At 40.0% G+C, this 17795-nt stretch overlaps 1 protein-coding gene across 1 annotated transcript in view; it reads left to right on the top strand.

Moving 5' to 3' along the window:
* Nucleotides 1–17795, top strand: part of LOC100479140 (phosphoserine aminotransferase) — a 46187-nt gene that overhangs the window by 391 nt on the left and 28001 nt on the right. The window contains exon 2 of the mRNA XM_034647342.1: nucleotides 642–910. Within this exon, the coding sequence (XP_034503233.1) occupies nucleotides 642–910 (269 nt within the window). The remainder of the gene's footprint in view (nucleotides 1–641; nucleotides 911–17795) is intronic.

Below are 17795 nucleotides of genomic sequence, written 5' to 3' on the forward strand. Positions count from 1 at the left end.
GTGCTTACCAACAGAAACATTCATTGGCTGTGTTAAATTTGTCATTTCTCGACTCTCAAAAAACCTTCAATATTAAACAGAGAACAGGGATGTGGGAGAAAGGGAAAAGGTTTTTTAAAATGACTTTTAATGTACCTGTTAAACTGTAGGAGGAAGTATGAACATGTTTTCCCACCAATAGGAAAGTCTGGATAGAGGAAAAGTTTGAAGATACACTCTTAGGGAACAAATGGTGGAAAGAGGCAGAGTTTTCATGATATTTTGATGGTATTATAGCCCAGAAACAAGGAATGTCCAAATCATGACTTGATATTCATCACTCTTCCCTATAGAATTCCCAATGGAGGGAAAGAAATGCGAGGAATAATAGGCAAAAAGGAAATACATTATTACCTTCTAAATCATTAGACAAGATAAGCAATGCAAGACTGTTTCACTAAGTCTATGTTTAAAAACTTAGCTAAGACCTGCAGACAGAAGTAAGGCATCCTGCTCCCCTACATGTCAGCAACACATTCAATTATACTTGCAGACCCTGGTCCACTCACATATATAACTTCATGGAATAAGAAAGTAAGCACAGTGTTTTACAATCTGGGCATTACTGAAACTTTAGATGAGACAATTCTTTGTGCATAAAGGGAGAGCTAATCTGCGCATCATTGGAATTTTAGCAGCATCCCCTGACCTCTACCCACTAAATGACAATAGCACACATACACCCTTCCAGTTACGACAACCAAAAATGTCTCCAGACATTGACAAATGTTCCTGGGAGGCAAAATTCCCCCTGGGTTGGGAACCAATGGAGAAGAGAATCGCTGGCCTGTTTTTGGGAAGCAGATTCTGCTTTGTTCGGAGGAAGGAGCAAGAGCATAAGGCCTACATGGGTGCAGACTTTTCAAATGCAGTAACCTCACCCAGAAGTAAAAGCAAACAAACAAAAAAACACCCCGTGAATGTCCAGGCTCTTACTGTGTCCATTAACAGCTCTGTCCTCCTCAGGGAACCAGTATATAGGTGGGTAGAGAGAAGAGAAGTCATTACTTTCATTTTCATATTTGAAATATGAAATCCCCTTGGGATTGCAAACAGAGATTAAGGTTCACTGACAGTAGGCTATCCTCCAGCCACACAGGGTGTACTGGTTAATTCCGTGTGTCAATTTGACTGGGCTAAGGGGTGTCCGGATAGCTGGTAAAACATTATTTTGGGGTCATTCTGTGAAGGTGTTTCTGGAAGGAAAAGCACTTGAATAGACTGAGTAAAAAAAACCTGTCCTCATCAACGTGGGTAGGCAACTTCCAATCACAGAGGGCCTGAACAGAACAAAAAGGTGGAGGAAGAGCAAATCTCCTCTCTTACTTGAGCTGGGACATCCATCTTCTCCTACCGTGGGACACAGGCTCTTCTGGTTCTCAGGCTTTCAGACTTGGACTGAGGTGTGCACCATTGGCTCCCCTGGTTCTTAGGTCCTGGGACTGGAATTACACCAACAGCTTTCCTGGGTCTTCAGCTTGCAGACGGCAGACTGTGGGTTTAGCCTCCATAATTGTGTGAACCAATCTCTCAAAATACGTCTCTCTCTCTTTTTTTTTCTCTCTCCCTCTCCATCCATCCATCCATCCATCCTTCCTATTGGTTCTGTTTCTTTGGAGAACCCTGACTAATACACAGAAATAGGGGAGGCTTCCTAGGACACTAAAACTAAGAAAGCTCCAGGCAAATCAGGATAAGTTGGTTACCCTGTCAGAGCCCAACAGTATTTTAAAGTAGTGGAGCTTCCCTCAGACTTGGAAAAGTTCCCTCAATATCAATCACTTCATCAACTTTCCTTAGAATCATCGAGAATCTGTTTAGTTTAGTTATTCTCCCCAAAAGCCTCTAACATGAGCCACAGCAGCATATTAACTTAAACATCACATGTTACTTAGAGCAAGAAAGTCACCTTCTATTCTATTTTTCATCCCCTATGTGCAATCATGATGTTCAGACTGACTCACCAGAATTTATACTACAAGCCTAAATAAGACAAAGAATAACTCGAACTTGAAAGACATGAATTTTCTCCCATTTAATCCAGTAGAGTGAAATGGATGTCCTAAAACAAAATCTTCCTCCTCTGGTGAAGCTAAAATCTGAAAGAAGTTACAGTCCATTGTTCTTGCCTTCCTCATTTCTTATTTTGTTCACTCCCAGTTGGAGTTGCTTCACTCACACAGAGTAACAATTCCTTTGTTCACAGCTGTGGCCTGGAACATCTTCCACTAAGATGGGTGAAGCTCCCTCAAACGCATCTACAATTAAATTGGGTTAACCCAAACTGACTTGTCTCACTGCTCTGGTTTTCTCAAGTTCATAACAATCGGCAGAACATGTAAGAACGCCAATTGATCCTACACCCACAAAATACCAACTAATACCGAGTCGTGACAACAGCTTCTTTCCAAGCGAAGTTATTTCTCTAGATCCCAGCATATGGTATAATCCAGACCACATTCGTGTTGGCAGTCACAGAACAGCAGAGACTTAATGTTTTCTTGGGAAAGGTGGGTAGGCGAATAAAACAGTGGAGAGAAAATCAAAGACGTGTTTCATATTCTTCCTTTTTTGACTATAAGACCACCACCTATTTCATGAGATGATCACATTCCTTTTTGAGTTTTGAAGCAAACCTGAGTCCTGAAGGCATAGTGTTTGGGCACAATCTTTTAAATTTCCTTTTCAGACCTTAGATTTTAATAACACTGAATTTTTTCTTTGTTTCTACATCAACCTAAGGATTTCCATTTCTTTAAGCATTTGCTTAAAATGAAATCATCATCCATGCCAACTCCTACCCTGACCCAACCACAGTTGAACTCCCAAGCTTGACTCACATCTGTGATTTGGGCTTATGAAATGGACAAGTCAGAAGGAGCATACAGGCTTCTTGCTGTTACAGACCATGATGGTGAGGGACCAAGATAATGAATTCCAGGAGCTGAGGACAAGCCACATGAATTCAAAGCTGAATGCCACAGTGATTTTCCTTTCCTTGCATCCTCTTCAGAATAAGGAGGCACTAGATTTGGAACTACAATTCGAGCGCCACCTACCCAGGCCAAGCACTAAGAATTTAAATCCCAAATGTTTCACATGTCAGTGTTTCCTAGTTCCCTAAGGGAACTAAATGGCTTTTATACTTTAAAATACTGGCCCACGGTTGTGGCTGAACAATACAGTGAGGGGAAAAACAAGCTCTGGTGACCGAAAAAAAAAAAATTCTGTACCTAAAATATTTGCGTATTGAAGCACTGCCTATCTTGAGATGATCATCTTCTGACACCCCAAAGTACCTCTTTTCCTAACAATCTAATATTAACTCAAGGGACAGTGTCAGTTATCATAGGTGCACCAAGACTCGATCTCCCTAAACGGTACTTTGGCCCAAATACTAGTTCTTATGTACATATCCACATGAGCCCACACTGGATGTCAATATGTACCTGTTTGGTGGAAAAGGTTATATGCTATTATGATCAAAACAATCCTGTCCTGATTGTTTACCACGCACTGCTTCTCCTAATGGGATTTCACACCAAATAGGTGTAAGAAACAATAACCAAGTGGGAAACAAAATAGCTCTTAAGAATAGCAAAAAACATACACAGCCATAAACGTACACCTGTGTACAGCAAGCCTGAAGGTATGCCACCACAGCTCAAAACACTTTGGGTTTTCTAGAAAACAAAAAACTGATGGCAAAACCCAACAAAGCTGAACACTTCTCAATTTCATATGAGAAAAAGGAGACTATTGCAAGGAACTATCCCTGAAATATGCCCTGCTTAGAAATTGTTAGAGTAAAAGAAATACTTGCTCATGGAAAAAGAAATTAAACTCAACAAATAGAACTAGTCTTCAGAGAAGCAGAGTCAATATAGGGAACAGAAGAGTATAGTTGGTAAAGTGAGAGAGATTTGGTAGGATATTTTACTAAGGGGGGAGGGAGGCTGCTGTGAAAAACGCATTCAGGAATTTGGGAAATTAAAAACATAATTCTGGAAACGTAAAAGTAAACTCAGTGGAAGGCTAAAGAGCAGGATGAACCCTACTGAAGACAGAATTAGTGAGCTGGAATATCAGTCACCTTATTTTTGCAGGGAACATACAAAAGCAAAAAGGAAGAAAAGATAAGAGACAGAGGGGCTTTAAGGTCTCAGCTTCCAGACACCGGAAGGAAGATAACTGAAGAACAGAAAAATCTCCCTGTGTTGAAAAAAAGTTTGAGCATCCATTTTAGAAGAATCTGCCTTACCAAATGGAGAGCAAGAAAAACAATTATTAAAATACCTACAAAAGTCCAGCAAAATTTCAAGTATAAGATGAATATACTAAATTACCCAGAGAGAATAAAAAATTACAATAGGGGAACAATCAGCTTGACTTCAAGTTTCTCATTTGAAATACGGGATGCCAGAGGGTGAAGCAATAATGTCTTTCTGTTTCTGTGGGAAACTTTGACCTAGAGTTCCTTATCACTCTAAACCAGTGTGTAAGGCAGATGGCAGAAGAAATGCTTTCGATGAAACTTATCATCGCTTTTATACAGAATTAAGCAAGAATGTATTCCAGAAAGAATAAAGTATAACCCAAGGAGGAGGAATATAACAAATGAAAAAAGCAACAGTGAATAAAAATACAACTAAAAAATTGATACTAAGGCTGAGTAGCATAATACAAATGTTTTGATGTCAATGAAAATAGAAGCATAATAACAAGCATAATAAAATTCGATAGAATTTGATAATTTGATAAAATTTTGATATAGAATAAATTTGTAGGTTATTTCAAAAAAACATGGAAATTCCTAGAAGCAGTGCTGGGAGGGGCACTTGGTGGCTCAGTCAGTTAAGCATCTGACTCTTGGTTTCAGCTCAGGTCATGAACTCAGGGGTCATGAGAGCAAGCCCTAGTTGGGCTCTGAGCTGGACCTGGAGCCTGCTTAAGATTCTCTCTCTCTTGCCAATCTAATATTAGATTGTTAGGGTGCCTGGGTGGCTCAGTCATTAAGTGTCTGCCTTTGGCTCAGGGCATGATCCCAGCGTTCTGGGATCGAGCCCCGCATCAGGACACTGCTCAGCAGAAAGCCTGCTTCTCTCTCCCACTCCCCCTGTTTGTGTTCCCTCTCTCACTGCCTCTCTCTCTGTCAAATAAATAAATAAAATTAAAAAAAAAAAGATTCTCTCTCTCTCTCTCTCCCCCCCTCTAGCTCTGCCCTCCCTCTCCCCATAATCTTTCCTTGGGGAAAAAAGGAAGAAGCAGCAACAGTGCAGGGAGATTTTCAGTGCTGGGGGTAGGGTCACAATGGGAGGATGAGAGAGAGGTGATGGGTCCTGAAAAGTTTTGATGTTGACAGAAGGACATAAGCTAACGGTTTTATTAGAGATGGATCATTTAGCACCTTTCTACAAAAAATTCTTAAGTCTGGAACACATTTATCCAAAAAGGTTTCAGATAAGAGATTGTGGACCTAGTAGTCATTTAGTAGAAGGCATGGCAGAGGGCTTTTGCTCACACAGTATGTAAGTGCTGTGTTGTGGATAATATTGCAATTTGCTAATGCAAAGAGTTCTTAAAGGGAATAAGAAGCAGCTGCTCAAAAGAAAAAAACACAACCCTGTATTGCTTAAAAGACCACTAGATTGGTATTCCTCCACATGCCGTGTGGGGACCGCCTATAGCAGATGCTCTGAAACACCTACTACAGATCCTGGGGCCACATGGCAAACGTTCTAAGTAAGTTACTGTGGGTGAGAACCTGGAATCTCATGTTCATCTTCCTTAGAATCTGATGTTCATCTTCCTTAGAATCTGATGTTCATCTTCCTTAGAATTCCAAAAGCTCTTCATGTTTATCTCTCATATCATTTACGTCCCTCTGCTTTGTGCTTTGTGGATGTACTTATCTCTTCCCCATCATAAGATTCAAAGGTTCTGAAGGCAGAGACTGTCCTTGAATCCCCTGCAGTACACAGCATCCCGCCTTTCACAGAGATATGCACGGACAGACTCAATTGTGTTTATGTTTCTCCACAACATTATTATCTGTCAGAGTGTAAGAGGAATTGATTTCTCAAACAGAGCCCTGTGCAAAAGTTATTTAATAAATGTTTGAGAATGAAACCATTTTGTGCTCTTTTTGTCTAAAAAGAGAGAGAGAGAGAGAGAGATTATGGAAAACACTCCCTTCACCATGATCCTTCTTCATTAAAACTGGAGTTATTTAGATGTATGCATATATAAATGTAATGCATTGTTACAATGAAAATAAATAGCTTAATAGCTACAAAAGAGTGTGCAAAATATACATGGGAGACTTATAATTAAAAAAAAATTAGCAGGAAAGTGTTTTCTACAAGAAATCCCTACATTGGCCTGCTATCATCATCAATTCTCACAGTTAATGCCAACAGCAGAAAGGATACTTCTGGAGAATCCTGTCAGGTCCCAGACCCAACAGAAGATGAAGGGAACAGAGAGGTAAAGAACTACTGAACTACAAAGCTTACATACTAATCTATGCCTGCACCCTTTGTCTCTAGGTGTTTGATCAAAGGTGTTGAATATAAAAAGGGCTGACCTCGAATCATCCCAGGATAAATGGTAAGGAATTCCATAAGACACTACAAAAGCATGTGATAAAAATGCAATTTTCTTCATTATATAGGGAGATGTTAAATTGCACATAAACAAATACATTTCATTATTTGTTTTGAATGTTAACTTTCACTAATACTAATGTAAGTTTCCTTTACTGTTACGTAAGGTAAAACAAGGCTCTGAGGTGCCAATCTGGTTTGTGTCCTTCTGAGGAAAGAGTTCATGAACAGTGTTACAGCACATTCTCCCATAAAAATAGCTCTGAGAACATTTATGATTAGGCTTCCTGGAATAGATAATTTCCATTTCTATTCTTAACATTTATTCCTAAAATATCAAGGGTGGGGGGCATGATGGTACATAAACCATCTCTGGGCTCATGCTATTGATCTTGGAACTCTGAATATGAGATGGTTTTGAAAGTCACATCTCCACCTGTAAGGCTCAGAGGATAAGCTATTAAGTATCGTACCTGAATTATAATTCCCAATACCGTGAAAAGGAGAGGCCACATCAACAGGATGGAGCACAGAAAGGAAAATAGTCTTGTGGGAGTGATTCTGAGACTCCTTAATGTACCTTATCATTGATTCCCCAATAGAAACAGCAGGAGTCCTCCTAGCCTCCCATTGGGAAGCAAGTAATTATTCACTGGGAAAGGTAATTAAAATGCAGCTCTTATAGAAAGCAAATTTGCATATGTAAATCATACTATCGGATTAAAAAAACACTGAGAACAAAGGAAATAAAGTGTAAAATAAAAGAATTTAAGCTATAGCAAGATAAATGTCCCTATTTCCTTCTGCTAGTTTTCAGATCCTGATTCCTAAACTACCTCTAAACTAAAAAAATGGAAGTGACAAACATCGTGAATCAAAATAATACAAAATGAAGCCCTGTTCATGTTTGCAACTACATAAAATACATTGTATTACAAAGAATACCAATAATACTGAAATAACAGTTGTCAAAATACTAATATGTTTTGGTAATTAATGTGCTGCTTTATTAATAACAATATCTAGCAGCTGGTCTGCTAACTACCATAATTTTATAGTAAATTATATTACAAGATATCTGCAACAACTGTAATAGGAGCATAGAAGAGTCACCATCCCATCAAAACCAAAACGAGATATCACTTTTTAGAACAGCTATTATCAAAAAAGACAAGAAATACGAAGTGCTGGCAAGAATGTAGAGAAAAGGGGACACCTGTGCCCTGTTGGTAGTAATGCAAAATGGTGAAGATGCTATGGAAAACAGTATGGAGGTTCCTTAAAAGATCAAACTAGAACCACCACACAATCCAGCATTGCCACTTCTAGATATCTAGCCAAAGAAGAAACACAAATTTGACTAGCCCGGTGATGGGTATTAAGGAGGGCACCTATTGCATGGAGCACTGGGTGTTATATGCAAATAATGAATCACGGAACACTACATCAAAAACTAATGATGTGGGGCGCCTGGGTGGCACAGCGGTTAAGCGTCTGCCTTCGGCCTCAGGGCGTGATCCCGGCATTATGGGATCGAGCCCCACATCAGGCTCCTCTGCTATGAGCCTGCTTCTTCCTCTCCCACTCTCCCTGCTTGTGTTCCCTCTCTCATTGGCTGTCTCTATCTCTGTCAAATAAATAAAATCTTAAAAAAAAAAAACCTAATGATGTAATGTATGGTGACTAACATAATAAAAAATTTTTTAAACACAATAATTTGAAAAGATATATGCACTCCCATATTCACTGCAGCATTATTTACAATAGCCAAGACATGGAAACAATCTAAGTGTCCGTTGATAGATGAATGGATAAAGAAGGTAGAATAAAGAAGATATATACACACACACACACACACACACACACACACACTGAAATGTTGCCACTGAATTTAAACAACCCTTGCAATTTGGACTAGTGAACACTGGGGCGCTGGTGCCTGGACTTGCACAGTGGTTTCACTTGTGATAATTCTCACCACACAGGAAGCAAACTGGAGTCTCCTACGCAGCCCTGGGAAAGTGTGGGACTGGGGGAGCAGTGAGGCTCCCTTTGTAAAAGTACCCATGTCTGACATATTTGCTTGTTGGAGATAGGATTTCGAGTCACCAGAGCATGACCATGTCACCTCCAGGGACTTGGGTCTGCCTTGTGCCTAGAATCTTATTTTTTCCTTTTAAGATTTATTTACTTATTTTGGGGGGGGGGGTGCAGAGGGAGAGGGAAAGAGAATCCCAAGCTGATTCTGTGCTGAGCACAGAGCCCAATATGGGGCTCCATTTCACAGCCCCAAGATCACGAACTAAGGCAAAACCAAGAGTCAGAGGATTAACCTACTGAGCCACCCAGGTGTCCCTGTGCCTAGAATCTTAACTCTATTATTAGGTCTTCCTCTTGGAGTGTTGCTGTCATGTCTCCTTTTCTTCCTCAGCCCTGATTAGCTCTCGCTGATCACAGGAATTCAGGCAACTCCAGCGGTTTGTGGTGAAATCTAATAATTCCAGCGTATAATTTTCTCCCATTAGGATCTAATCTTATCTCTTCAAGCTGGGCTCCCCTATTCTTCATCATGAATGGCCAGTTGTAGACATCCCTCCAGCATGAGCTAGTAATTAGATTTTTCCCTTTCATGTTGATGCACAGTTGTGATAACAATCGATTCCTGGTGTGTTCTATGACCCATTGTGCAAAGCCAACCAATTGAGAATATAGAAAGAACACAGAGCAAATCCACAGCAGGTGGCTGGAGCCGTGGCTCTCAAGCTCTGCTGCATGTTACAATCGCCTAAGAAGCCTCTGAAAACTGCTGAGTCCAGAATCCACCCCAGACCACGTAAATCAGAATGTTTGGCATTGGACCCAGGCATCGTTACATTTTTATAATGACTGTGAAAAAAAAATGAAAATTAAATAGAATGATTATCTCACTACCTCTTTGGGCAGTAGGACTATGCATTACTGTTTTTCTGTTTTCTAATTTTCTTTGCAATTTTTGCTTTTTGTCATCACTATGTATGGCTTTTATGATCTGTAAATGATTAATCCACTTTCACTTTAATAAACGAGAATTTAAATAGTAATGGAAAGGCCTCATTCCTTATGGAAAGGCAAAAAAATCCCCCTTGCTCTGAGAAGTATGGGGAAAGATGGCAAATAGAGGGAGTGGGAGAAACCCAGACAAACTTCTTTTCCTCTCACTTCTGGGGAAAAGTTGAGCTTTTCAGTAAAGCACATGAGATGTCAACACTCCAGTTCTCAGTTTGGGGTTTGCGGACTTTGGTCAATCCTGCAACCTTCTGAATTGTGTGAAAGTACTGAGTTTCTATGAATATTTTCCCAGTAAAAGACTTGATTGAATGAAGCAGATTCTCAAGGAGATTCACAACCCTACTGCTTTAGAACCTCACTGTGTCAAAGTGTGATCTGAGAATCACCTACATGGGAAACACCGTGGGTTTTTGCTAAAATGCAGGTTCCAAGTACCACACCTGGGCACTGATTGAGAAATGTTCAGATAAACAACAGATACTTTTTTTAATAAGAACTGAGACTCAATTAATCCGTGGTTCATACTCACACTAAAATAAAATAAAATAAATAAAATAAAATAAAATAAAATAAAATAATAAAATAAATTCCATCAGAGTTCACATTGTGCTACATGAAAGAAGCCAGGCATGAAAGGCTCTGTATTGTACGATTCCACCTATACTGTGTTAGAGGTAAGCTTCCAAAGACAGAAATCTGCTCAGTGAGTGTCAGGAGTGGAGGGTAAGTGAGGGACTGACTAAAAGGGGGCATGGATGAACTTTTGGGGGTGACGGAACTATCCTAGATGTTGAGTGTGGTAGTAGTTACATGACGTATATGTTTGTAAAAATATATAGAACTGTATACCTAAAAAGGGTGAATTTTATCATATCTAAATGATACTTCAATAAACCTGACTTTTTAAAAAAATTCATTGTTCACCTGAAATTCACATTTAACTGGCCACCCTGCATTTTTATTTTCTAAATCTGGCAACCCTATCTGGTATCAGAGTAAATCAACTCCTTTTTTAAAGGAACCTTCAGTAGTTCTTAGGCACACCATCCACAGACGTTTTTGACCACAATGCTAGAGCTCGTTTGTGAACTTAATACTCTACCGGCAGTCACCGGACAAGCAAGATTATATCACACTTGTTTACTAGGGCCTGGGATAGCTCTGGTCCCTGCCTACAGTGCATTTGTACAGATACTGGAAACAACCATGCGCTTGATACCACTGACTGTCCAATTCTACAATGAACAGTAGCAAGGAGGAAGAAATTTTTGTTTTGATGATTACAGCCTGGCAATTTCTGAAAGTGTTAGTGCCTCTTTGTGGGCTAAAACCAGGAAACCTTGTTGAAAAGTTGCTAATGAAGAGGCAGCAAGGCAGTGTTTTCCTTTCTGTTTCAGAAAGGGACCTGCAGACTCTAATCACCCTTTTGGTAAGGGAACATTGCCACCTAGCAACAGAATCAAGGCTCTAGAATCAAGGCTCCAAACAAAGAATTGACTCTGGCTACTCATTTTAAAGTGCACAGATTTGCAAGTTTGAGTTTTGATTACTTTCCAGTTATCATTCAGGGTCTGTAAGCCTTCTATGGTATGCAGGGACAAAAGGTCATTTACCAGTAGAGTCCAGGTTTGTGAAAAGTGGAAAGGATCTCTAAAAAAGGACAGTAATACAAATAAGAATGGATTCTCTTTATTATGCACTGGTAAGTATGAGAATAAAAGGAAAACTAAATAGACTCTGTTGAAAGAAACTTCTGCCAAAAGCTTATGTGGATGAAATTCATATTTATTTTGCAGTTCATAAAATGTCCAAGTTCCTGACACATACAAAACGCTAAATAAAAATTACCAGAATAGAATCTCACACATAAAAGCAGCATGGCTTGGAAGCATTAAGCTTGGCTCCCACTTGAGATTCCAGGACCAATTAAGTGCTCCCCCAAAATCTAGCTAATCCTACAGTCTTCAAACTCATCCCAGCAAAATTCACAAAGTCTCATGCCATGTGTGTTTCTAATAGAGTGAATAAATCTTGCCATCAGAAAAGAGAAACTATTTAGTTAGAATTTCCCAAGCATTTGATGTAGGCTTTTTTTTTTCTCTTTTTTTGTAAGGGGGCTGCAGCTGGTTAGAAAAAGAAAACTCTTTTCAACTTGTCAATTTTATAGTCACTCTTGGCTTAGTGCCACCAATCTTAATAAATATGTCCTTTTGAGTTGTAGCAAAAAAGACTATATTGCTGTAATACGTATTTACTGTTTGATCCTTTTTTTTTAAGATTTTATTTATTTATTTGACAGAGAGAGACAGCCAGTGAGAGAGGGAATGCAAGCAGGGGGAGTGGGAGAGAAAGAAGCAGGCTCCCAGGGGAGCACGGAGCCCAATGTGGGGCTCGATCCCAGAACCCTGGGATCAGGCCCTGAGCCAAAGGCAGACGTTTAAGACTGAGCCACCCAGGCGCCCCATACTGTTTGATCTTTGACCCTGAAGAATCTGCCAAAAGTTATGTGGACGAAGCACGGAAGACTCAGATGTCTCTGGTGGGGCAGCGGACATTGGGTGGTGTTCCAGTAATCAAACGCTGTGTAACAAACCACCCTAAAACTTAATGGATTAACAAACAAGCAAACAAACAAACGACAATAACAATAACAAATCTTAAGGGATTAAAAGACCAACTACCTTTGTTTTGCTTATGAACCTGCAATTTTGACAGGGATCAGAAGAAAAAGTTCAACAGTATTGGGAAGCACTCCTCAGAGGCTGGAATTAGAATCATCTGAAGGCCTTTCAGTTACATGACTGGTGATTCTGTGATTAGAATCTTAGCTGAGGCTGTCAGCCAGAACACCCAAATGTGGCCACTTCTTGTGTCTGGGGCTTCCTCACAAACTGGTGGTTGGGTTCCAAAGGTGAGTATCCTTAGAGAGAAAGATCCAGAGAGAAGTTGGATTGCCTCTTGTGACTTAAATGTAGAAATCACTTACCCTCACTCTTGTGGGTTGAACTGTGTCCCCTCAAAAGACGCGTTCAAGTTGTAACCCCCAGTACCTGTTACCCAGTACCAGTGACCTTATTTAAAAATTGGGTCTTGGGGTACCTGGGTGGCTTGGTTGGCTAAGCATCCAACTTTTGATTCAGCTCAGGTTTTGATCTCAGGGTTGTGAGTTCAAGCCTCAGAGAGGGCTCCATGCTGGGTGTGTAGAGCCTACTTAAAAAAGGGGGGTCTTACTCAAATTAAGTTGGGGCCATATTGGATTAGGGTGGGCCTTAATCCAATGACTGCTGTCCTTAAAAGAAGAGGAAAATTTGGACATGGGACACACACAAAGAAGACTGTCATGTGACAATGGAAGCACAGATTGGAATGATGCATCTGCAAACCGGGGTGGCAAGATTTCCTGGCAATCACCAGAAGCTAGGAAAGAGGCTTGGAATAGACTTTCCCTCAGAGTTCTCCAGAAGGAATCAATCTTGATGATGCCTTGATATTAGAATTCCAAGAGAATACATTTCTACTGTTTAATTCACACAGATACTTTGTTACAGCAGCCCTAAGAAAGGAACACACTCCTGTTTTCCGGCATTCTATTCATTGAGACAGCCAGGAAATCCCACCCAACTTTAAGGGAAAGATAAATAGATTCCAACTTTTAGTAGGGGTTAGCAAAGCTCTGAAAGGGAATGTGGGACTTGAAATACTGCTATGGTCATTTTTGAGAAATACAATCTGCCATAATTAGAAAATCTCAATCCATAAGACTTGAATATCTTTGGGCAGTTGCTTTGCTGAACTCTATACCCTAGGGTATGTAAAGTTTTCAGCGTATTCTTCAATGGATGTTGTAAAGATAGTGGAATTAGAATTTCCTTCTTACCAGATTATGTGCGGGGTTAGTTTCAGAAGTGGAGATTTATTTTGGGAATACCCCCACACACACACACGCACACGCATGCCTGGATATAAACATACATATATTTTTTAAAGGCAACAAGAACAGAAAACATTTTTCACTTTCATTTATTCCCACAAAGAGAGCTTTGAATGGACTTCAGTGTATGGTTTAACATAAAATGAGTGACGATCTACAACATTCATCCACATGCCCACGCTAATTTAAGTAACTTTGTGGTCCAAGGAGCTGGACTCTGAGAATCTTCTGTGCTCTTCATTCCCAAGGGGCAGCCAATTCATGGACTGTGGCTGCCCTGACATGAGATGTGGGGTATGAGATATGGTGGACTATTAACTCCCTTCTGCATAATGTCAGTGACACCTGCTAAGGAACAACTCTTTGTGCTTTCTGTTCAACTCTGAATAAAATGAATGACGGCCCCTAGCTAAACAAGCTGTGAGCCCTGGGAGCAGTCACAAAGCAGCTGAACGTGTTTCCTAGTGCGAGTACCCTCATTTCTCTATCAATGAGCTTTCCTGCCTTTATGTTTTCCCACACGGGCAAAAGTTGGAGAAGGGGATGGAAACAGTGCTTGAAGCAGAGCAAGACTGAGGCATCTCCCATAGACAACTTCCCCCTCTCCATTTGGGACTCTCTCATACTAGCCCTCTTATTGTAGAAGGATGTGTGTACAGAGATACCCAAAGAAATAGTATGTGTCTACAGAGATGCCCGAAGAAATAGGATCCAGGAATGACTTTCTATGTAACAAAAGACCAGTCTCTGAGCTCTTCCAAACCACAAACTCTCCTTTGGTGAGAAGTTCCTGAGCCCCAAGTACATGAAAAAGATCACTGGCATGGGAAGCTTATCTCCCTAGTCTCTTAGTTCTGCCTTTTTCTACCTAATGGGTCGCTGAAAAATCTTGGCACTTCAAGTTGGAAAACTCAAACACAATGATAGTATGCAGTATTATTCAATAGATTACTAAAATAATAAATTCAATTTCTCAGACTCTAGGCTTTACTTGCTCTCTAAGTCTGCCCCATGTGATAGGAGCCAAAGGTTGCTTTTCTAGGACTAGAAACCAGAACCTAGGGCAGGTGGAGAGCCTGGGGGAATCAGGTGAGCCATACTGCCCCTGAATTTTCAACTCTTCTAGGAGTAAAGGACAATATTGGTAGACAAGGTGGCTCCAGTGGCTTATTTCATCACACATTCATGGGGAACCTCCACATATCCTTTGTCTTTTTCTTTGTGGTCTCACCCTCTTTGGAGTCTTTGAGAGGTATTGTTCCACTCAGCCCTTGAAGAAGGCTGTGTCCCACGTTGGTATGTAAAGAAGTCTATTTTAGAAAAACACTCTGAAGGACTCAGGGAAAGGGATCATATTATGTGCATCTTACTGTCAAATGTTCAGGGAAAAGATTAATATAGAGACAGAGTAATGGATAACATTTTTAAAAATACAGGAATTCATAAAACTTTTTTAAAGTTTGCAATTATTTCCAAACATAATGCCTTAAAATATTGCCCACAAAGTACCAAGTGACTTATCAGAGATGCCAAATAAGAAATAAGGGGAAATAAGGGAAGCTAAAAACAAGGGATTGATTACAGCTCTGAGTAATTAGATCCCCTCCCCTTCTTTGCTTTCTACCCATTACTGAACAACCAAATTCATTTCCTTCTTTTTTTTATGTTTTTTTATTATTTTATGTTAGTCACCACACAGAACATCCCTGGTTTTTGATGTAAAGTTCGATGATTCGTTAGTTGCGTATAACACCCAGTGCACCGTGCAATACGTGCCCTCCTTACTACCCATCACCAGCCTATCACATTCCCCCATGCCCCTCCCCTCTGAAGCCCTCAGTTTGTTTCTCAGAGTCCATAGTCTCTCATGCTTCATTCCCCCTTCTGATTACCCCCTTTCTTTATCCCTTTTTTCCCCTACCAATCTTCCTAGTTCTTATGTTCCATAGATGAGAGAAATCATATGATAATTGTCTTTCTCTGCTTGACTTATTTCACTTAGCATTATCTCCTCCAGTCCCGTCCATGTTGCAGCAAATGTTGAGAAATCATTCTTTTTGATAGCTGAGTAATATTCCATTGTATATATGGACCACAGCTTCTTAATCCAGTCATCTGGTGAAGGGCATCATGGCTCTTTCCACGATTTAGCTGTTGTGGACAGTGCTGCTATGAACACTGGGGTGCATATGGCCCTTCTCTTCACTATGTCTGTATCTTTGGGTTAAATACCCAGGAGTACAATGCCTGGGTCATAAGGTAGCTCAATTTTTAACTCTTTAAGGGACCTCCACACTGTTTTCCAGAGTGGCTGTACCAACTTGCATTCCCACCAACAATGTAGGAGGGATCCCCTTTCTCCACATCCTCTCCAACAATTGTTGTTTCTTGCCTTGTCTATCTTTGCCATTCTAACTGGCGTAAGGTGGTATCTCAGTGTGGTTTTGATTTGAATTTCCCTGATGGCTAATGATTTTGAACATTTTTTCATGTGTCTGTTAGCCATTTGTATGTCTTCATTGGAAAAGTGTCTGTTCATATCTTCTGCCCATTTTATGATTTGTTTATTTGTTTCTCGTGTATTGAGTTTGAGAAGTTCTTTGTAGATCTTGGATACCAGTCTTTTATCTGTAGCATCATTTGCAAATATATTCTCCCATTCTGTGGGCTGCCCCTTAGTTTTTTTGACTGTTTCCTTGGCTGTGCAGAAGCTTTTATCTTGATGAAGTCCCACAAGTTCATTTTACCTTTTGTTTCTCTTGCCTTTGGAGATGTGTCATGAAAAAGTTTGCTTTGGCCAATGTAGTAGAGGTTGCTTTCTATGTTCTACTCTAGGATTTTGATGGATTCCTGTCTCACATCGAGGTCTTTCATCCATTTGGAGTTTTTTTTTGCGTATGGTGTGAGAGAGTGGTCAATTTTCATTCTTTTGCATATAGCTGTCCAATTTTCCCAGCACCATTTATTGAAGAGACTGTCTTTTTTCCACCGGATGTTTTTTCCTGCTTTATCAAAGATTAGTTGCCCAAAGAGCCGAGGGTCCATTTCTGGGTTCTCTATTCTGTTCCATTGGTCGATGTGTCTGTTTTTGTGCCAGTACCATGCTGTCTTTGTGATCACAGCTTTGTAGTACAGCTCGAAATCCGGCATTGTGATGCCCCCAGCTTTGTTTTTCCTTTTCAACAATTCCTCAGTGACTCAGGACCTTTTCTAGTTCCATACAAATTTAAGGAGTATTTGTTCCAGTTCTTTGAAAAATGTCACTGGTATTTTGATCAGGATAGCATTGAAAGTGTAGATTGCTCTGTGTAGCATGGACATTTTAACTATGTTAATTCTTCCAATCCATGAGCATGGAATATTTTTCCATCTTTTTATGTCTTCCTCAATATCTTTCAAAAGTGATCTATAGTTTCTAGCATATAGGTCCTTTACGTCTCTGGTTAAGTTAATTCCAAGGTAACGTATGGTTTTTGGTGCTATTATAAATGGGATGGATTCCCTAATTTCTCTTTCTTCTGTCTCGTTATTCGTGTATAGAAATGCAACTGATTTCTGGGCATTGATTTTGTATCCTGCCACCTTACTGAATTGCTCTATAACTTCTAATATTTTGGGAGTGGATTCTTTTGGGTTTTCCATATAGAGTGTCATGTCATCTGCGAAGAGAGACAGTTTGACTTCTTCTTTGCCGATTTGGATACCTTTGATCCCTTTTTGTCTTCTGATTGCTGTTGCAAGGACTTCTAGTACTATGTTGAATAATAGTGGCGAGAGTGGGCATCCTTGTCGTGTTCCTGATCTTAAGGGAAAGGCTTCCAGCTTTTCCCCATTGAGAATAATGCTTGCAGTAGGCTTTTCATAGATGGCTTTTATGAGATTGAGAAATGTACCCTCTATTCCTACACTCTGAAGGGTTTTAATCAGGAAAGGATGCTGTATTTTGTCAAATGCTTTTTCTGCATCAATTGAGAGGATCATATGGTTCTTGAGTCTTTTCTTGTTGATATGATGTATCACATTGATTGATTTGCGAGTGNATTTTATGCCTTTTTGTTGTCTGCTGTTGCAAGGACTTTTAGTACTATGTTGAATAAGAGTGGCAAAAGTGGGCATCCTTGTTGTGTTCCTGATCTTAAGGGAAAGGCTTCCAGCTTTTCCCCATTGAGAAT

The sequence above is a fragment of the Ailuropoda melanoleuca genome, chromosome 17 (genome assembly GCF_002007445.2).
Source record: "Ailuropoda melanoleuca isolate Jingjing chromosome 17, ASM200744v2, whole genome shotgun sequence".
In the NCBI taxonomy this organism is placed as follows: domain Eukaryota; kingdom Metazoa; phylum Chordata; class Mammalia; order Carnivora; family Ursidae; genus Ailuropoda; species Ailuropoda melanoleuca.